The sequence below is a fragment of the Furipterus horrens genome, unplaced genomic scaffold, assembly GCF_987537825.1.
Source record: "Furipterus horrens unplaced genomic scaffold, mFurHor1.1.pri manual_scaffold_10, whole genome shotgun sequence".
Lineage (NCBI taxonomy): Eukaryota > Metazoa > Chordata > Mammalia > Chiroptera > Furipteridae > Furipterus > Furipterus horrens.
The window spans coordinates 56,166,498-56,187,333 of NW_028327180.1; the positions used below are offsets into that span (position 1 = coordinate 56,166,498).

Consider the following 20,836-nt stretch of genomic DNA (forward strand, 5'->3'; position numbering starts at 1 on the left):
TTAAAATCATGGCCACTAGAGTTTTAGAGTTCAGACCTGCTGAGGAGAGCATCCATGTGAGGGGATGCCCTACTATGAGATGTGAGAGCCCAAGTGAGGTAAGAAGGACAACAGCATGGGGGTCTGTCTGCCTGGTGGGAGGGGTCAGTATCCAAGCACAGTGAGGCAGTATTCACACAGGGTAGGGGACGGTGATGAAAAAATAGATTGGTTCCATATAGGGATATTGATGTAATAAATAATACATTTAAGATAATGGGAACCAGGTTTTTTACCATGAGAGAAGGGTGTTACAATGATGAATGGAAAGAAAATGACAATGAACTCTGTTGTATTTAATTGGAAGTGTTAGTATAAACTCATGATTTAAAAAATGTATAGAGGTGTGTGTGTGTGTGTGTGTGTGTGTGTGTGTTCCCGTTTGTCTACTGAGAGGTCCTAGGACCAGTGATATTCAAATAACAATAAGTACACTGAATGTCCAGGTCTTGGTTTCTGAATTTCATGCTATAATTAAAAGCAATTAGGGCTTTTTGGGAAAAATGGTTGATTTCACAGTTGTGGCAGAGAAGGCCTGGAACATCTAGTTGGACCATAAAGGAAATGTTAAAGGAGGTCATTGAGAGGATGTGACTGCCAGTCAACCTGTGAGCTGGACCCAGGCAATCAGTCTCCTCACCCTTCCCCTGTCCATGAATGGATGTCCACTGTTTGCACAGTGGGAGCTATTTTCAAGGTTGCAATACATTGAGGGAGCATTGTATTGTTGAGGACATCTGGACAGTATGTGTGACTAAACCCAGTAAGGCTTCTATACAAACTTTTAAGATTCTGGTGGGTAGGGACAGAGATCTGCTTATTTGTGGTTACTCAAGACAAACCTTACAATAAGTTTCCTTGCCCCCTACCAATCTGGAGTGATTTGCCTTTTTCTTTGGTTTCTCCTTGCCCTCTGTGTATGGGGCCCAGTTTCAGTTTTCACCCTAGAAATTCCAAAGGTTGTAAACCAACAGGAAGGAAAAGGGATCAGCAAAAAACTTATAGGCATAGGTCAAAGGGACACAAAAGCCAGTGTGAAAGTCTTCCACTGGTCAAATTAAATTCAATTTAAGCATTAAAAAACCCAGGGGAAATAAAAAAAAGAATGACAGTAAAAACAGCAGAGTAAAATTTTCCCTTCCATAAAAACAATGAAAAACAAAACTGAAAAGTTTGCCAGAATCAACATTTTTAGAAGTCTGGAAATCAACAAAAAAGCTTACAGTAATTCAGGAAGCATTTAGTCAAGAAAAATAGCTGAATCTCAGTAAAGAGCTCTGTGGAATTTTAGTTTACCCTAGTCCCATTCCCCACTCTCCAACTCATAAGTAGCCTTGAAAAATAACAGCCTATGTTTCTGGTATAAAAGAGAGAAAAGAGTGGGAGCTCTTAGAAATCTCATTCCCAAGGAAGATTCATTATTTGACATATCTAGTGGTTCCCTGGAAGACTTCCCTTAGAAAGCTAGTCTGTAATTGACATCACTTAAAATTTCCCCACGCTAAAAGCATCTCTCCTGGGGGCATTTGTCAAATGTTTTAACATCACAGCTGCCCAAGGCAATGAATAACAGTTGGGGCAAATAATAGCCTCACCAAAATTCTTAAAAAGAAAAAAATTAGTGAATGAAATATCCTTAGGAGCTTTTAAAAGTTCCAACAAATTCCTGGGAATCTGGAAGGCCACATGCATGCATAGGGTTTTGTGCATGTCCAGGAAAGATCTGAGAAGGGTCTAGGTTCTCACTTCTGGCTGGCTATGAGGCTTGGGGAAAGCAGAAAGTAAAGGCTAAGGCACAGTTGCAACCTGCCAGACTAAGTGTTTAAGTCATGTCCAAACACACTGAGATCCTCAACCAAGATTGGGAGATTTTTAGTTTCAGGCATTTAAGGAAATCTCTGTCCAATTACTACCACTACCTAACTACTGAGCTGAGTAGTGATTTTAGTGGCCATACACAATGGAGACTATAGACTTTACAGAAGTCAGAAAAGTCATTAAATAAACAAAAAACAACTTCAACAAACAGCAGTATCAACAAAGAGGAGGAAAAAATCTGATGTCCATAGCTGCCATATTCTATTATTAAATCATATTATTTGAAATGTCGAGTTTTCAACAAAAATTTATAAGCTATATTAAAAAAACAAGGAAAGATTACCCACACACAAGAGAAAAAGCAGTGAATAGGAACTGTCCCTGCATAAGCCCAGATTTTGCACTTACTAGATAAATACTTTAAATCAGCTATTTTTAATATGTTTAATGAACTAAAAGAAATCTTATCTAAAGAACTAAAGAAAAGTACAATAACAATATCACCAAATAGAGAATATCAACAAAGAGAGAAATTATAAAAAAGGAACCATATAGAAATTCTGAAGTTGTAAGATATAATAACTGAAAAATTTTTTTTTACTAGAGTCCAATAGCAGATTTGATTAGGAAGAAGAAAGAATCAGTAAGAATTGAACATGGGTCCATTGAAATTATCCAGAAGATCCAAGATGGTAGAGGAGTAAGTGGAAGCTACAGTAACCTCCTCCCAAAACTAGTATGGAATTACAACTTAATTGTGGATAAATCATCTGGAATAACCAACTGAACACTGGCTGGAGAGAAGTTTTATTAGCATGGACAGACAGAAAAAACACTTCATCACGTGTCTGGTACAGAGTGAGGAAGAGACGTGAGAGGGCTGGCTGGGCTCCCACATGTGGCAGCTGAAGGTATGGATAAATATTTCAGTGTCCTGAGGGTGCCCCTGAGAAGTGTGGGGTCTAAACCCCAAGCTGGGCCCACGAACCTGTAGCATCAGAACAGAGGGTAAACCAAATAGCACCAGCTGTGAAAATAGAAAAGAGGCATTTTTCCCCCCATCCTGAGAGATGGCTGGAGACAGAGAGATTCTTAAAGGGAAAATACACAAAATTGCATTTGCACCTACTTACCCTGGGCTCTGATAGAGGGAGGGCAGAGTGGACTAGAGATGCCTGAGGACAGTTTGAGGTGGTGGCTTTGGGGAAAGAACTGATGGAGCAGCCAATGGGACCGCACTGCTGACTCATCCCCTATACTGCAGGAGCCATCTCCTCCAAGTGATATCAGTCTGAGGGGAAGCAAGAGCCCCACATGCAGGAATTACTCTGCCTCACCCTGCAGTTCTTAAGTCTGACTGCTGATTACAGAGTGGCTAGATTAACAATGGAAAGAGGCAGCCACGGGCAGTAGATCACTGGTAGTCTTGAACAGACTGGCTAGGCCCAGACTGGGACATGATCTGACATCCCCAGGGACAGATCCAGAAAGAGAAGAAAGCAGTAAAAAGCAGATACTATGGAAACAAATTCCACCACAGTTTGCTACATGAGTTATTTTTCTCCTGCATAGCTCTTTAACATTAATTTCTTATCCTCCCAGTTTGCGCATTTTAAGTAACTAGTTTTTATATTATAATTTATTTCAAATATCATAATTTGTTCCTTTCTTCTCCTACTCCATTTTACCATCTGATTCCTTTTCTTATTTTTGTTTTAAATTCTATCTTCTCTCTTGCTATGACTTGTTTCCATTCTGCACACACACTATTTCTCCCTTCTGCAGCCACTCAAAACCATTTTTCTTGTCATTAGTCACCTCACATTATTTTTCCCATTAATAAAATACAACTATTCTCTCTCCACCTTGATAAATATTTGCCCATTGATTGTGGATATGTTGGTAGTTGTGGCATTTTTGCAATTTTATTAATAGATTTGCACTATTTTGGTATTTAAAATTTCAAGTCTATCATCGCCCCTCCTATTCCATTCATACCTTCCTCCAGTCCTTTCCTTCTTTCACTTTAAATTAATTTTTTCCCTATCTTAGTCTGGTTTTCATTCCTCACTCCTAGTATTCCTTCTTCCTCTATCATCTCAAAATCACTTCCCTTTCCTCTAGACATCTCATAAGCTTTTTATTTTTTATACCTCTTACTTCCATCCCAACATACTATCTTAGCTCATTGGTTCCTGATAGTGCTGTGGTGAAACTTTTTCTCTAATTTGGTTCCTATTTAGTCTTCTTATTCTTCTTTCTTATTTTTTTGTTTCTGTTCTCTTGCTCCATATTAAATATAGTATTAAACCTAATACTGTAAGCTTCCCCTCTCTTACTTCATCTGCCTTCTCCCCTCCATTTTTAATATATGATGTAAATTTTACTTTCTTTCTCTCATTGTCTTGACCCTACTTGCTACTCTTATTGCTCCTCCCTCTCCCTTCTCAAAAATAATTTTTATTTCAGTTAGTCAACTCTTACCTGTTTTTCCTTTCTTATAATAGTCTTAATTTCTTTACATCCATATTAATACTGGCTCATTTGCTGTTGATAGTGTGATTGTGGGTGTGGGTTTCTTGTCTGGTTCATGTGGTTTTGTTTTGGTAGCAACTCAACAACAGTGTAAAAGACATGTGGGCAGAGTGATTCTCAGTGAGCTAGCTGGAGAAAAGAATCCACCAAAGAGCAACACAAAAACAATCAAAACCCAAATACAACTAGACAGCTCAAATAAATGACATAAAAAGCATCCCAAGATAATCAAGCTCAGGGGATCAAAGAGAATGCACCACTGAATCACACAGGATGACTACCACAGAAGGTCCCACCATGAAGGCAGAAAGTCAAAGAAGACTGCTAAGAAGCATAAACAAACAAGAAGAGTCATCTAAAATGGGGACACAAAGAAACAACCCCTCCTATCAAAAGGAGAGGAGGAATCCCCAGAAAGAGCGCTAAATGAAATAGAGGCAAGCAAACTATCAGACATGGAATTCAAAGTAATAGTTATATGTAAGCACTGACCCCACAAAAGTCACAGAGGAAAAGATAGGCAGTAAAATCTCAGCTATCACATGTAGCAATATTTTCGCCAATATATTTCTGAGGGCAAGGAAAATAAAGGAAAGAATAAACAAATGGGACTACATCTTTTTAAAGTTTCTGCTCAGTGAAAGAAAACATCAGCAAGATGAAAAGGGAACCAACTGTATGGGAAAACTTATTTGCCAATAATACCTCAGACAAGGGTTTAATTTCCAAAATATATAAAAAAATATATACAAATCAATGCTAAGAAGACAGATAACCCAATGAAAAAATGGGCAAAGGACCTGAATAGACACTTCTTCAAAAGGACATACAGAGGGTCCATATGCATATGAAAGAATGCTCAACATAACTAGCCATCAGAGATGCAAATTAAAACCACAACAACAAGGAGACTTCTGGCCAAGATGGAGGCCTAGACTGACATGCTCTGTCTCCCCCCACAACTAAGACGGAATACAACTACCGCAAAACCAGAAATAACCAGGCGTTCCAGAAAATAAATGGAAGTCCAACGTATGAAGTTATATAGAAGTGGTGCTCATCCAGACAGGTGGGAGCGGTGAAGCCGGGAAGGAGAGGTCAAGCTGTACTGGTGGCGGCAGCAGCGGTGATGGCAGTGGGATGGCGGTAAGTACAGACACCCATTTTTAAGGAGAGGCGAGAAGCATCTGGGGAGCAACCCCAGCTGCAGACCAGACCCGTCAGCTTGCAATTCCAAGGCCGGGGAAAGTGAACCCCAATTGCCTTGGACTGTGAGGCCTGGAGGGGGTGGGGATGGAGGAGGAGGCTCTCAGTCTCTCAGTGGAGAGTGAATGGCAGGAATCCATCTTGGACCCCCACCTCCACAGAAAACTCCACAGCGTGGTGAGAAGGGTTGCCCATTTGTGACGAGTGCATGAGACTCCACTCCCTATAGCGTAGGATGCATGACAGCCCCGCCCAGGAAGCAGAGGTAATCACAAAAGTGTCAGGATGGCACAGATCATGATAGAGATCCTGGTGATGCAACTGACCAGATAGGAAATATCTAACCTAACGAAGCAGCAGATAGGAAATCTTTCTGAGGCACAGTTCAGAGCTTTGGTTATAAAAATGTTTACAGACCTAACAGCAAATCTTAAACAAGATGGGGAAGAAATGAAGGTTAGTCCTGCTGAAATGAACAAAAACACATATGAAACTAGTAGTGAGGGCAAGAAAACCAGGGATCAAATCAACAAATTGCAAATAGGGAAGGAAAAAACAGTCAACCAGTGCAGAAAGAGGAAATAAAAAGTGAGGAAAATGAGGAGAGGCTCAGAAAGCTATGGGATAGAAGGTGAAGAAGAACTAGAAATTGAAAAATTATGTGAAAAACTAATGAAGTAGAACTTCCCTAACTTGGGGAAGAAAATAGATTTACAGATCCAGGAAGCACAGAGAGTTCCAAAACAACTGGACCCAGGGAGAACCACACCAAAACACATTATAATTATAAACACATTATAAACACATTATAATCAAAATGTCAAAAATTAAGAATAGAGAGACTCTTAAAAGCAAGAGAGAAGAAGAGAATTATGTACAAAGGGGTCCCAATAAGACTATCAGCGGATTTCTCAAAAGAAACTCTGAGGCAAGAAGGGATTGGCAAGAAATATTCAAGTAATGAAAAGCAAAATCCTACAACCACAGTTACTCTGTCCAGCGAAGCTGTCATTCAGAATAGAAGGGCAGAGAAAGTGCTTCCAGGACAAAGTAAAACTGAAGGAGTTCATCAGATCCAAACCACTGTTATATGAAATTTTAAATGGACTTGTTCAGGAGAAAGAGAATCAAAACTATGAATATTAAAATGAAAACTATATCACAACAACCAACAACAGAAGCCAGGGAACTGAAATAAAGGCAAACTAAGTAGGCAACAAGAGTGGGAAAAGAATTATAGGCATGGGGAATATTATGGGGGGAACTCAGCAGGGAAGGGGAAGGGGGAAAGGGAGGAAGATGGTACAGAAATTAAGAAGCATAGTAGGAAGGAGTGGAGTACACAGGAAGATGTTGAGAAGAACTATATGCACAACCAATGGGTATGGACTGGTGGGGGGGGGCAACTGGAGAGAGGTGGCTCACTGGGTGGAGGGGAACAAAGGGAAAAGAAATTCAGGCAACTGTCACAGCATAATCAATAAAGCATATTAAAAAGAAACACAATGCTATACCACCTCACAATGGTCAGAATGGCCATCATTAACAAATCAACAAACAACAAGTGCTGAAGAGGATGCGGAGAAAAGGAAACCCTAGTACATTGTTGGGGGGAATACAGACTGGTGCAGCCACTATGAAAAAGAGTACAGAATTTCCTGAGAAAACTAAAAGTGGAACTGCCTTTTGATTCAGTGATTCCACTGCTAGGATTATACCCAAAGAATCCTGAAACACCAATTCAAAAGAATCTAGGCACCCCTATGTTTACAGCAGTGTTATTTACAATAGCCAAGTTCTGAAAACAGCCTAACTTCCCATCAGTGAATGAATGGATCAAAAAACTGTGGTACATTTACACAATGGGATACTACTCAGCAGAAAGAAAGAAGAAACTCCTACCATTTGCGACAACATGGATGGAACTGGAAAGTATTATGCTCAGTAAAATAATCCAAGTGGTGAAAGACAAATACCATATGATCTCGCCTAGTACAGGAACATAATGAAAAAAACTAACAAATGCACAAAATAGACCCAGAGGCATGTAAACAAGGAACAGACTGACAGTGACTGGGGGGAGAGAGGAGGGGAAAATGGGAGAAAGAAGGGGAAGGGCCTATTCAAGAGACTAGAATAAATGACCTATGGACATGAAAAACAGGGTGAGGAATGACTGTTGGAGATGGGGGAGGTGAGCAGGACAGGGGAGACATTGGGGGAAAAATGGGACAACTGTAATAGAAAAACAATTAAAAAATAAATAAGAAAACAATGGTTATATGGAAGCTCAATGAATTCAGCAAGATCAGATAAAACTACAGAGAACTCCAGGGAAGCTACAAGGAACTTACTGAGAACTACACCAGCATGAAAAAGGACATAGAAGCTATCAGTAAGAGCCAGGACAAAATGAAGAATACAATTTCTGAACTGAAGAACACAATAGAAGGAATCAAAAGCAGGTTAGATGAAGCAGAGGATTGGATCAGGGAGCTAGAGGACAACATAGAAAAAAATTCCCAGACAGTGCAACAAAATGAAAAAAGACTTAAAAAGAATGAAGAAGGTTTAAGAGAGCTTCAGGACAACATGATATGTAATAATATCTGTATCATAGGGATACCAGAAGGAGAAGAATGGGAGCAAGGGATAGAAAACCTGTTTAAAAAAGCAATGATAGAAAACTTCCCAAACATGATGAGAGGAAAAGTCACAGAAGTCCAGGAAGCACAGAGGGTTCCAATCAAGATGAATCCAAAGAGGCTCACTCTAAAACACATAATGAAACTGGGAAAAGTCAAAGACAAAGAGACAATCCCAAAGGCAGCAAATGAGAAACAGCTAATAACATACAAGAGAGCTCCGACAAGGCTATCAGCTGATTTCTCAACAGAAACACGACAAGCCAGAATGGAATGGCAAAAAATATTCCAAGTAATAAAAAACAAAGGCCTATAACCAAGACTACTCTACCCAGCAAGGCCCTCATTGAAAATGGAAGGCAAAATAAGGAGTTTTATAGTCAAAAGGAAGGCTAAAAGAATATATCTCTACCAAACCAGCATTGCAAGAGATGCTAAAAGGGACCGCTTTAAGAAGCTGAAGACAGAGAGAGAGAGAGAGAGAGAGAGAGAGAGAGAGAGAGAGAGAGAAACATAGGCACAGGGAAACAAAACAGTAAATAAATATCTATCAATAATACTTAAATATAAATGGATTAAGTGCTCCAATCAGAAGACATAGGGTAGCTGAATGAATAAGAAAACATGACCCGCGTATATGCTGTCTACAAGAGACCCACCTCAGAACAAAAGATCTACACAGACTGAAAGCGAAGGAATGGAAAAAATATTTCAAGCAAATGGACATTAAAAAAAAAGATGGTTGTAAAAAAAATAAAATAAAATAAAAAAAATAAAAAAAAGATGGTGTAGCAATACTTATATCAGTCAAAATAGATTTCACAACAAAGGCCATAAAAAGAGACAAAGAATGCTATTTCATAATTCTTTTTTTTTTAGAATGTTAACTTTATGTTTCTTTTTTTTTCTTAATTTTATTTTTTGGTTTTTCAATTACAGCTGTCCCATTTTCCCCCCATTGTTCCCCCCACGCAGCCCACCCCTTCTCCCACAATCATATCCCTCCCCATTGTCCATGTCCATGAGTCATTTATACACATTCCTTGACTAAATCTTTCCCTTTCTTATCCCCCTTCTCTCCCTCCCCCTCCCCCCTATTGACTGTTATTCTGCTCCTTGTCCTATTTAGTTCGTTTGTATATGTTGTTCTTTAGTTTCCTGTATTAGGTGATATTATATGGTATTTTTCTTTCTTTGCCTGGCTTATTTCACTAAGCATAATTCTCTCTAGTTCCATCCATGTTGTCGCAAATGGCAGGAGTTCCTTCTTTCTTTCTGCTGTCTAGTATTCCATTGTGTAAATGTACCACAGTTTTTTGATCCACTCATCTACAGATGGGCACTTAGGCTGTTTCCAGCACTTAGCTATCATAATTCCTAAGGAAACAATCCATTAAGAAGATACAACCCTTGCAAACATATATGCCTCCAACATAGGAGCACCCAAATATATAAGGAAAATCTTGGAGGACTTCAAGAAGGATATTGACAGCAACACATTCATGGTAGAGGATTTTAACAACCCATTGCCAACAATGGACAGATCTTCCAAGCAAAGAAACATCAAAGATATTGTGGCATTTGATATATACAGAATCTTTCATCCCAAAGAAGCAAAATATACGTTCTTTTCAAATGTACATGTAACATTTTCAAAGGTTGACCACACAATCAGACAGAAAAAAAGCCTCAACAAAATTAAGAAAAATTGAAATGATATCAAGCAGCTTCTCAGATCACAATGGCTTGAAACTAGAAACCAACCTCAAGGAAAAAGTTCAAAAAATTTCAAATTCATGGAGACTGAATAACACACATTAAACAATGAATGGGTTGACAATGACATCAAGGAAGAAATGAAAAAGTTTCTGGAAGCAAATGATAACGAACACACAACAGCCCAAAACATATGGGACATAGCAAATGTAGTCCTGAGAGGGAAGTTCATAGCAAAGAGGCCTGTTTAAAAATGATAGAAGAATTTCAAATAAACAACCTTACCCTACATCTACAAAAACCAGAGAAACAACAATGAACAAAGCCTAGTGTGTAGAAGGAAGGGAATAGTCAAGATCAGGGCAGAATTAAATGACATAGAGACTAAAAGAACAATTCAAGGATCAATAAATCCAGGAGCCTATTCTTTGAAAAGATAAACAAAATCTACAAGCAGGAGCATAAAATGGAGTAAAATAGCCTCTTTAACAAATGGTGTTGGTAGAACTAAACAGGGACATGCAAAAAAATGAAACTAGACCACCAACTTACACCATGTACCAGAATAAACACAAGATGAATAAAAGACTTAAATGTAAGCTGTGACACCAGAAATGTCCCAGAGGAAAACAGGCAGTAAAATTTCAGATATCCCATGCAGCAATATTTTCACTGATATGTCTCCTAGGACAAGGGGAATAAAGGAAATAATAAATAAATGGGACTATATGAAGCTAAAAATTTTCTGCCCAGCTAAAGAAAACATTAGTAAAATGAAAAGGCAACCACCTGTATGGGAAAACCTTTTGTCAATGATACATTGGACAACGGTTTGATCTCCAAAATATGTAAAGCACTTATATGATCAGGAAGACAAGCAATCCAGTTAAAAAATGAGCAAAGGATTTGGTCTCTCCTGTCATTTGCGACAACATGGATGGAACTAGAGAGAATTATGCTTAGTGAAATAAGCCAGGCAAAGAAGAAAAATATCATATAATATCACCGAATACAGGAAACTAAAGAACAACATAAACAAATGAACTAAATAGGACAAGGAGCAGAATAACAGTCAATATGGGGGAGGGGGGAGGGAGAGAAGGGTGATAGGTAAGGGAAGGGTTTAGTCAAGGAACATGTAGAAATGACTCATGGACATGGACAATGGGGAGGGATATGATTGTGGGAGAAGGAGTGGGCTGAATGGGGAGGAGCAATGGGGGAAAAATGGGACAGCTGTAATTGAAAAACCAAAAAATAAAATTAAAAAAAAAAGAACAAAGGACACATTTTTCCAAGGAGGACGTACAGAGGGCCCATAGTCATGCTCAACATCACAAGCCATCAGAGAGATGCAAATTGAAACCACAATGAGATACCATCTCACACCAGTCAGAATGGCCATCATTAATAAATCAACAAACAACAAGTGCTAGTGAGGATGTGGAGAAAAGGGAACCCTAGTGCACTGTTTGTGGGAATGCAGACTAGGGTATCTACTGTGGAAAACAGTATGGAATTTCCTCAGAAAACTAAAAGTGAAGCTGCCTTTTGATCCAGTAATTCCATTGCTTGGATTATACCCAAAGAATTATGAAACACCAATTCAAAAGAACCTATGCACCCCTATGTTCAGAGCAGTGCTATTTACAATAGCCAAATGCTAGAAACCGTCTTAGTGCCCATCAGTGGATGAGTGCACTAAAAAACTGTGGTACATTTACACAATGGAATACTACACAGCAGAAAGAAAGAAGGAACTCCTTACCTTTTGCAAAAACATGGATGTATGGAACTGGAGAGTATTATGCTTATTGAAATAAGCCAGGTGGTGAAAAACAAATAACACATGATCTCACTTAATACAGAAACCCAATGAACAAAACAGATAGAACCAGAGGCATGTAAACAAGGAACAGACTGATAGGGACCAGAGGGGAGTTGGGAGGGGGAAAAGGGGGGAAAAGAAGGGGAAGGGTTTAATCAAAGAACTAGTATAAATAATCCATGGACATGGACAACAGGGTGGGGATTGACAGTGGGACAGGGTCTGGGGTAGGTGGGGCAGGGGAGAGCAAGGGGAGGAAATGGGAAAACTATAATAGAACAATAATTTTAAAAAAGAAATTATTCAGTCTGAGGAACAAAAAAATAAATATTTACAGAGCCTCAGAGACCTGAAGGATACCATCAAGTATACCAAAATATGCATAATGCAAGTGTCAGAAGGAGAGGAGGAATGGAAAGAGGGAGACAGAATATTTGAAGAAAGAATGGCTGAAAACTCCAACATTTGATGTAAATGATAGGCTACACATCCAGAAGCTCAAAAAATTTCAAGTAGGATAAACTGAAAAAGATCCACACTTAGACACATAATCATCAAACTGTTAAAGACAAAGAGAAAATCTTGAAAGCAGCAAGAGAGAAATGTCTCATCATGTACAAGTGATCCCCAATAAGAGTAACAGCTTATTTTTCATTAGAAACCAATTAGACCAGAAGGGGAAACATATCTGAAATGCTGAAAGAAGAAAAAAACCTGTCAGCCAAGAGTTGTATATCCAGAAAAACTACATTATTCAGCCATAGAAAGGAATAAAGCACAGATATATGTGACAACAGTGATGAACCTTGAAAACATTATGCTAAGTAAAAGAAGTCAGACACAAAGGGTGTTGTATGATTCCATTTATAAGAAATATACAGAACAGGTAAATTGATAGAGACAAAATATAGAATAGGTTTTCAGGCTCTGTGGGGAGGTGGGAATGTGGAGTGACTTCTTAAATGGTATGAGGTTTCCTTTTGGAGTGATGAAAATGTTCTGGAACTAGAACTGTGATGGTTACACAACATCCACCATGTTGTGAATGTACTAAATGCCACTGAACTGTACAGTTTAAATGGTGAATTTTATTTTATGTGTATTTTACCACAATAAAAGAAATGAAGGGAGTATTTCAGGACAGAAATGTGGATCTACATAGGTAAATATAAAAGACAGTATAAATGCATTTTTTTGTTACCACCATGATTTAAAAGACAACTGTATGATGTAATAATTAGAAATCAAAGTTGAGCACACATGTATGAAGATGTAAACTGTGGTAATAGAAGCATAAAAGGAATGGGAAATGGAACTATATAGGAGCAAAATTTTGCATACTACTAAAATTAAGATTTAGTAATCCCCAGGGCAAGCACTAAGAAAATAATTTAAAAATAAATAGTAAAAACAAACAAGAAAATTTAAATTATACACCAGAAAATATCTATTTAATACAAAATATAGTAATGGAGGAACTGAGGAACCAAAAGACTTGGGGCATATAAAAACCAAATAGCAAAATGGCAGGTATAAACCCTACCTTATCAGTAATTACATTAAATATAAATGGGTGAAACTCTTCACTTCAAGGGCAGAGATCGTCAGAATGGATAAAAATGATCTAATTAGGACACTTCTGGTCAAGATGCAGTGTAGGCAGACATGACTCATCTCCTTGCACAACCACATCAAAATTACAACTAAAATATAGAATAACCATCACTCAGAACCATCAGAAATTGAGTTGAATGGAAGCCTGACAACTACAGAATTAAAGAAACCACCTCCATCCAGACTAGTAGAAGGGGTGCAGAAGCAGATGGGCTGGTCCTACACTCACGTGTAGTGGATTAAAATTTGGGAGGGATATTTTGGGAGTGAGGAGTCCTAGTCCCACTCCAGACTCCCCCAAGCCCAGGGTTTCAGTGCCAGGAAGATAAGTACCCACAACTTCTGGCTGCAAAAACCAGTGGAGATTGAGTTGGGGAAAGAAACTCCTGGAGCCCCAAGCACTTCCTCTTAAAGAACCCACACATAGACTCACTTGTTCATACTCACTCCCTCTTAGTTCCAGCATGGGGTAGCAGCTTGAAAGGCACCAGTGGCATACAGGGAGAAACTGAAGTGTCTGGCATCAAGGTGAGCAGAGCTCATCGTCCCTTTTCTAAACCCTCGCCCAACAGAGCCACAGAGCCACAGAACCAGCAAGCTGGTGCCATATCTGAGACTCCATAATCCTGGCTAACACTGTTTGACCCACCTTGGAGATCCGCAGAGACTCCACCCCACCCAACTTACGGGCCCACCCAAGCTGCTTTTCCATATGAATGGCCAGTCTTGGCTCTTGCTTCACAGCTTACTAAATCATCTCAAAGAAGCAATTGCTGGCCTCAGTGAGTCCCTGGCCCAGCATTAGCAGCAGCCAGCCTAATTTCACAGCTTGGTTTCACCTGGGAATCTCCAAGCCCAGCGTAAGTAGCAGCCATCTCAGATTGCTTTATAGCTCAGGCAGGGTGGCTTGGGCAAAACACAGGCTGGGGCTGACCTTTCTCTGCACCACCCAAGAAATCTCCCAGCCTGTGCACCCAATGGGCAGCTGCAAACCACATAAGAACACCACCACCCTGGCCCTGCACAGTTGATCCTCCATAGAGGGCAGAGGTTGGTGGTCAGTGGTCATAGACAGTCTTTGCAACTGACTGGCCTGGGTAAATCCCTCTCATTGACCTTCCAAAAGCAATGAAGTCTCAACTACAAGAGGAGGATATACCCAGCCCACATGAATGACACACTTCGAGTACCCAGCCTGGGTGATAGGGGAGGCTGTGCCACTGGACCCTACAGGACACCTACTACATTAGGCCACACTACCAAGACACAGAGTCAAAGCAGCTCTACCTAATACATAGAAACAAACATAGGGTGGCTGCTAAAAAAGGAGACAAAGAAACATGGCCTAAATGAAAAGAACAGATCAAAACTCCAGAAAAAGAGCTAAATGAAATGGAGATTAGCAATCTATCATATGCAGAATTCAAAACACTGGTTATAAGGATGCTCAAGGAACTTAGTGAGGACCTCAGCAGCATAAAAAAGGTCCAGTCAGAAATGAAGGATACACTAATTGAAATAAAGAACAATTTATAGGGAAACAACAGTGGAGTGGAAGAAACCACGAATCAGATCAATGATTTGGAACATAAGGAAGCAAAAACAACCAATCAGGACAAGGAGAAAAAAAAGAATAAAAAAAAGTATAGTATAAGCAGCCTCTGGGACAACACAAGTGGTCTAACATTTGCATCATAGAAGAAGGAGAATAGAAAGAAATTGGAAATCTATTTGAAAAAAATAATGAAAGAAAACTTCCCTAATTTGGTGAAGGAAATAGACATGCAAGTCCAAGAAGTACAAAGAGTCCCAAATAAGAGGATGCAGAGGTCCACTCCATGACACATCATAATTAAAATGCCAAAGGTTAAAGATAAGGAGAGAACCTTAAAAGCAGCAAGAGAAAGGCAGTTAGTTACCTACAGGGGAGTTCCCATAATACTGTCAGCTGATTTCTCTAAAGAAACTTGCAGGCTAGAAGGTATTGAAAAGAAATATTTAAACCTATGAAAGGCAGGGACCTATAGCTAAGATTCACTCCCCAACAAAGCTGTCATTTAAAATGGAAGGGCAGATAAAGAGCTTCCCAGACAAGAGAACACTAAAGGAGTTCATCATCACCAAACAATTTATTATATGAAATGTTAAAGGAACTTATTTAAGGAAAAGAAGATCAAAACTATGAACAATAAAGTGGCAATAAATACATATCTATAAACAAATGAATCTAAAAAAAAAAACAAAAACAACCCTAAGCAAACAAGAACAGAGACTGAATCATGGACATGGAGAACGTTTTGATGGTGGCCAGATGGGAGGGAGGTTGTGGGGGAATGGGTGAAGGGGTGAGGGGATTAAGAAGTACAAATAGGTAGTCACAGAATAGCCATGGGGATGTAAGGTACAGTGTAGGAAACGGAGTAGCCAAAGAACTTATATGCATGACCCGTGGACATGAACAAGGTGTAGGGATTGCCTGAGGGAGTGGGGAGTCCTGGGTGGAGGGGGCAATGGGGGAAAAATCAGGAAAACTGTAATAGCATAATCAATAAAATATAATAAATAAAAAATAAAAAATAAAATGATCTAATTTATGCTGTCTATAGAGTGTATGGATGTAAATGTGAACAAAACCAACTTCACCCCTGGGTCTGGATTTCATTTCATATTTAAGTTTCATGCCGTGACCAACCTCATCATCCTTAGCAAGCATATCAAAGCCTCCCAGTTGATGATTATCTGTGTTCTTTAAAATGTAGCTATAATTTGTTTTTGTTAGTTACAGCCTCTGTGGCATGACAACTGAGATAAATATTAAATTAGTGACAGTACTGATTTAAGCAATCACTTATCACAAGACCATTAGGAGCTATGGCTCCTGGCACTACTGCATTCTTTGTCCCTTTGTCTTGTCAATCATTAGTATCTGAGTTATACTATAAAAAAGGACTGTAACAGGAGTCTGGTAGTAAAGAATAATTTGTACAGACTGCTAGGTTGTCTATTCTGCTCCAGCCTAATCTTCCCTTAAGTAAATAATCCTGCTTCGTTCCTTGATCTGAAGATAACTTCCTAAACTGGCCATTTCCCCATTTGCCTTATTTTGCACAGAGATTCACTATAGATTAAAATTAAAGATAGTACCATAAAACTGATTGAATCAGATAAGAAACTAGGAGTCCATACATAAATAAATTCAATGCTTGATACACATAGTTTCAAAGTCACTCTCTACAAAATACTTAATAATTACAAAGTGGGAAAGGGTACTGTTTAGTGCAGTGGTTAAGGAGGGCCTCAGAGGGTCTACCTGCCTGGGTCTAACTCCCAGCCCCATCACTTATAAGCTGTGTGAGCTCAGGTAGTTGCTTGCCCTCTCTGTTTCTGTTTCTGTTTCCTCATTTGTAAAGCAGGATAATAACTGTACTCATTTCATAGGGCTATTGTGAGATGTCAGTGCTCCTCAGCCAAAGACCACCAGGAGCACATCTGTGATTTTTTAATTTGTTGCAGCGAGGAGGAATGCACAGCACTGGGTACTGGGTGTTGGGGGCATATGCTAAGTGCTATTACTACTGAGTATTTAACGTTGGGATAGCAAATTTATACCCACTAGACCTCACGATAACAGTAAGAGGAAGAGTAATTGTTCTATTTTACTGCTGAGGACACCGAGGCTCTGATGAGGTGGGGGCTGAAGGTCCCAGGACTCGATAGGGATTGGAGCAGTGCCCTCTGGCACTAGAGTTCACTGCAAAGCTCCTGCCCCCGCCCTCACAGCTGTGTCAGGCATTTCATTTCTACCCCCTACTTTTCCGAGAGGAAGTGGTGTCCCCACGTAGGTTCCTTGTTCTTCTTCAGTGGTGGAAGAATAGACCTGAGGAGGAGCTGTTGAAGGCGATATATGAGGTTATAAAAACCACAGTTCAGAGAGGAGTTCCACAAAAGAACAGAGAAGAGAAGAGGATGGCAGAGTTGTGTGTCCCCAAGGAGCCAGGTGGCCCTAATGAGGCTGAGTTTCCATTCTGGGGTGATAGTGGGGAGGGCAGGGTTCCAGGGTGTTGGGGGAGTCCAGGTCTGGCCTCTAGCCTGCAAGGAGGGGAGAGGGTCTGGTCTCCAGCAGGGCTCAGCAGGCTTTGAAGTTCAGCTGAATGTATTCTATCCTGTTCAGAGGAGAGGGAGATATTTCAAGGCCAGAGATCAGCTGAGAAAGACCCCGGGCTACCTAGGAGCTTAAGGAGCTTGCCAGGTACTGGGGTGGGTAGTTCAGGAGCAGGTGTGTGGGGAAGGGGCCAGCATTGGTGGGGTGGGATGAGGTCTGCCCCTAGCCCTCAGCTCTGCCTATCCTGCAGGGTGTCTGACCCGGGCCCCTCTGCTTCTGATGCTGCTTCTCATTTCCTTGGGTTTCTTCATGCTCCTGCTGACCACCCTGGTTCAAGGTGAGTCAGGGGCTGGGGCTGGAGTCCTGAGTCCTTTGGGGTTTTCCACAGTTCTCAAAACCACTAGGGCTGGGATGTTGGGACTCTGTCACCTCCTGTGTGACCGTGGGCTGATTACTACCTCTCCGAGTCTGTTTCCTCATCTGTGAAATGCAGCTCATCTTCCTCCTGGTGGGTTTGCATGTGTGGGGGTTAGATTCTCAGATACCTTGAACCCAAACTTGGCACAGGACCAGGCATACAGCAGGCCCGCATAAAGGGGGAACTCTCTGCTCTGTTGCAGTCTCCAGGATCCAACAATCCTTGCCAAGAGAGATGGACCATCACAGGAGCCGCAGCCTGGGTGAGGGGTTGGAGGCTGGGTTCTGTAGTGGGAGAGGGCTCTGAGTTGTGTGACCTTTGACCAGCCACTGCTGTGAGGCAGAGGAGAGCAGGCAGGAATAGGGGAGGGAATGGGAACCCTTCATCAGGTCCTGGGGGCCAGCAGTGTCAGGCAAGTCGCTCCCTAAGTCTCAGTTTTCTTGCTTGTATAATGGGCTGCTGCAGTCACCTTGAAATGCAGAGATGAGGCTCTCTCTGCACCAAGCACACAGTAGGCACTTAGTAACTGAAGTCCTCTCCTCCCAGTGGTTGCTTTGCAGGAGCATTTGCAGTCAGACCTGGAGGAGATCCACCAGCAGCTGACCTGGATGAATGCCACCCTGAGTAAGATTCAGACATCAAGGCCAGGAGGGAGTTGTGGGGTCACAGGTGGGGCTGAGGCTCACCTTCCATGGCTGCCAGTGTGGAAATGGTAGGGCGGAGGTGGGATCTTTCTTGTGGGTTTCTTGGGGACTGAACTGACAGCTGAACGAAGGGGCCAAGCCCTGGGTTCCCGCGATCTGAGGCTGGTATTGGGGGCCTGGGAGTCTAGTGGCCTATCTCCCCAGCTGGTCAACCCAACCCTGCCCCTGCTCCCCAGCTGGCCTGTGCCGTCCCTGCCCCTGGAATTGGGACTTCTTCCAGGGAAGCTGCTATGCCTTCTCCCAGACCCAGAGCACTTGGACAGCTTCCGCCTCTGCCTGTCGGGATATGAGGGCTCAGCTGGTGATTATCAACACTGCTGAGGAACAGGTATACTGGGCCCGGTTCCTGTCTGAGGCTAGGCCAGGTGAATGGTCAACAAAGAGGCTTCTGTCACCCTCCTCTGCTCTCTGAGAGATGGAGGTTCAGGGGGAGATGCAGTCAAGGAAGGCTTCCTGGATGAGGAATCATGATGGATTTGGGAAAGTCATGTGAGAGGAGCCATGTGTGGAAAGAAAGGAAACTCAGAGTAATCCCTCCGTTGACACAAAGTGGACTGAGATATAAGCTGACATATTTACACACATCCATATCATTAATGCATATGTGAACACATACAACTTATGTAGGGGCTACAGGCTAGACAACAGACTTTTGTAGGGGGCGAGGGACCACATAAATGTGGGCAGGCATGGAATAGGTGGCCTTCACAAACCTTCCTCCTCATGCCCAAATCTCCCCCACCCCCAGAAATTCCTGCAATCTTGGAATATCAGAAATAATAAGCCCACTTGGATAGGCCTGAGCGACCACCACAATGAAGGGTCCTGGCAATGGGTGGACAACAGCTCCCTCCATCTCAGGTGACCTCCCAGAAACAATGGCCTGGGAGGGAAAGGGTAAGGAAGAGACCTGCACCCCAAACCAGGGGTGCTCAGACTCTGGGGTTGAGAAGTATCACTTGAGAAAGTAGGTTGATATGCAGAGTCCTGCGTCCACCTGTGGTGGGGTGGTGGTAGGGGGTCTGATTCTCTGAGTCTAGGTATGGGCCCAGGACTCTTTTATTTTTACTTTGCCAGAGCTAATTGAGGGAGGTGGTGTTTGAACCCACATTTTGAAAACCCTGCCTCTGAATTCACCACCCTCTGTCTGGTTCTTGGAAATTTGCTGGAGCAGTGGGTTTGGGGTGGGCTCTGGGTGGGGGAGAGAACTCATGGTCTGATGCTGTTCACAGCTTCTGGAAAGAAGGGGAACCTAACAATAAGGGAGATGAAGATTGTGTGGAATTGTTCGGTGATGGCTGGAATGATATCACATGTAATGCAGAATTCTCCTGGATCTGTGAGAAGCCCTCAACTCCGTGCCCAGGCCTTTGAGGGCCACTGTCCCCTACCCCATCCCTGCCCCTTGACGGCCCCCAGATATCAAGCAGTTGGGGCATGCACTCTGCTAGCAATTGGGCCATGTACTCTTCTCTGGCCCCACCCACTTCTGTTTTTATTCCTCTGGAAGTGAGGTTTTTGAGATACTGAGATTCAGAGACCTCCTTCTCCTTTAAGGCCCATCCCTCATAGGCTATAGACTATATCTCTTCTTCTATTGATAGTCTCAGTGCCCTCACTCAGCCCCTATGACATCCTCTTAATAAAGTCACACACTGCATTTACGCCTTCCATTGAACTTATTGTGTATTCTTTTGCCACTGTTTCAATTATTAGTGTCCTATAGTCCTATAGTATGGTTGGTATACACTAGGATGTTGCCTTCTCTCGATGTTTCTGTCCACTACTGTGCACTTTATTTCCCAGATACAGTTTTGAATCAGTTTGTAATGTTGGTTGGAAATATACCTGTGTATTTATATATCTGTCTATCTACTCATTCATTCATTAAACCAGTTATTTATTCAGGTACCTTTAAAATGTCCTTCAGCAAAGTTTTATGATTTCCTTTATATACATGTTGAGAAAACATTATTTCAGGTGTGTGTATGCATTTTTGATGGATGCTGTAACAAATTACCACAAACTTACTGGCTTAAAACAACCCAAATTTATCATCTTACGGTTCTTGAAGTCAGACTCAAAATAGGTGTCACTGAGCTGAAGTTAAGGTGTTGGCAGGTCTGTGTTCACTTCTGGAGGTTTAAGGGGACAATCTATTTTCTTGCTTTTTCCAGCTTCTAAAGGCTGTCTGCACTTCTCGGCTGGTTA

At 41.3% G+C, this 20,836-nt stretch overlaps 1 protein-coding gene across 5 annotated transcripts; it reads left to right on the forward strand.

Annotated features, from left to right (window-relative positions):
• The first annotated feature begins 2,593 nt into the window (after positions 1 to 2,593).
• LOC150000304 (CD209 antigen-like protein C) lies at positions 2,594 to 20,296 on the forward strand. Of its 5 annotated transcripts, none has more exons than XM_090289036.1 (8): positions 17,239 to 17,398; positions 17,573 to 17,650; positions 17,754 to 17,840; positions 18,124 to 18,183; positions 18,468 to 18,545; positions 18,802 to 18,953; positions 19,374 to 19,522; positions 19,858 to 19,919. In XM_090289036.1, exons 1-7 carry the CDS (start codon positions 17,368 to 17,370, stop codon positions 19,488 to 19,490), a joined length of 603 nt encoding a protein of 200 aa, XP_090145162.1. In that variant the 5' UTR covers positions 17,239 to 17,367; the 3' UTR covers positions 19,491 to 19,522; positions 19,858 to 19,919. The 5 variants fall into 5 exon arrangements, with proteins under 5 accessions (XP_090145160.1, XP_090145162.1, XP_090145158.1 ...); XM_090289032.1 differs by having other exon boundaries at positions 17,242 to 17,398; positions 19,374 to 19,486; positions 19,858 to 20,296; XM_090289034.1 differs by lacking the exons at positions 17,239 to 17,398; positions 17,573 to 17,650 and adding an exon at positions 2,594 to 2,768 and having other exon boundaries at positions 19,374 to 19,486; positions 19,858 to 20,296.
• Positions 20,297 to 20,836: the final 540 nt, after the last annotated feature.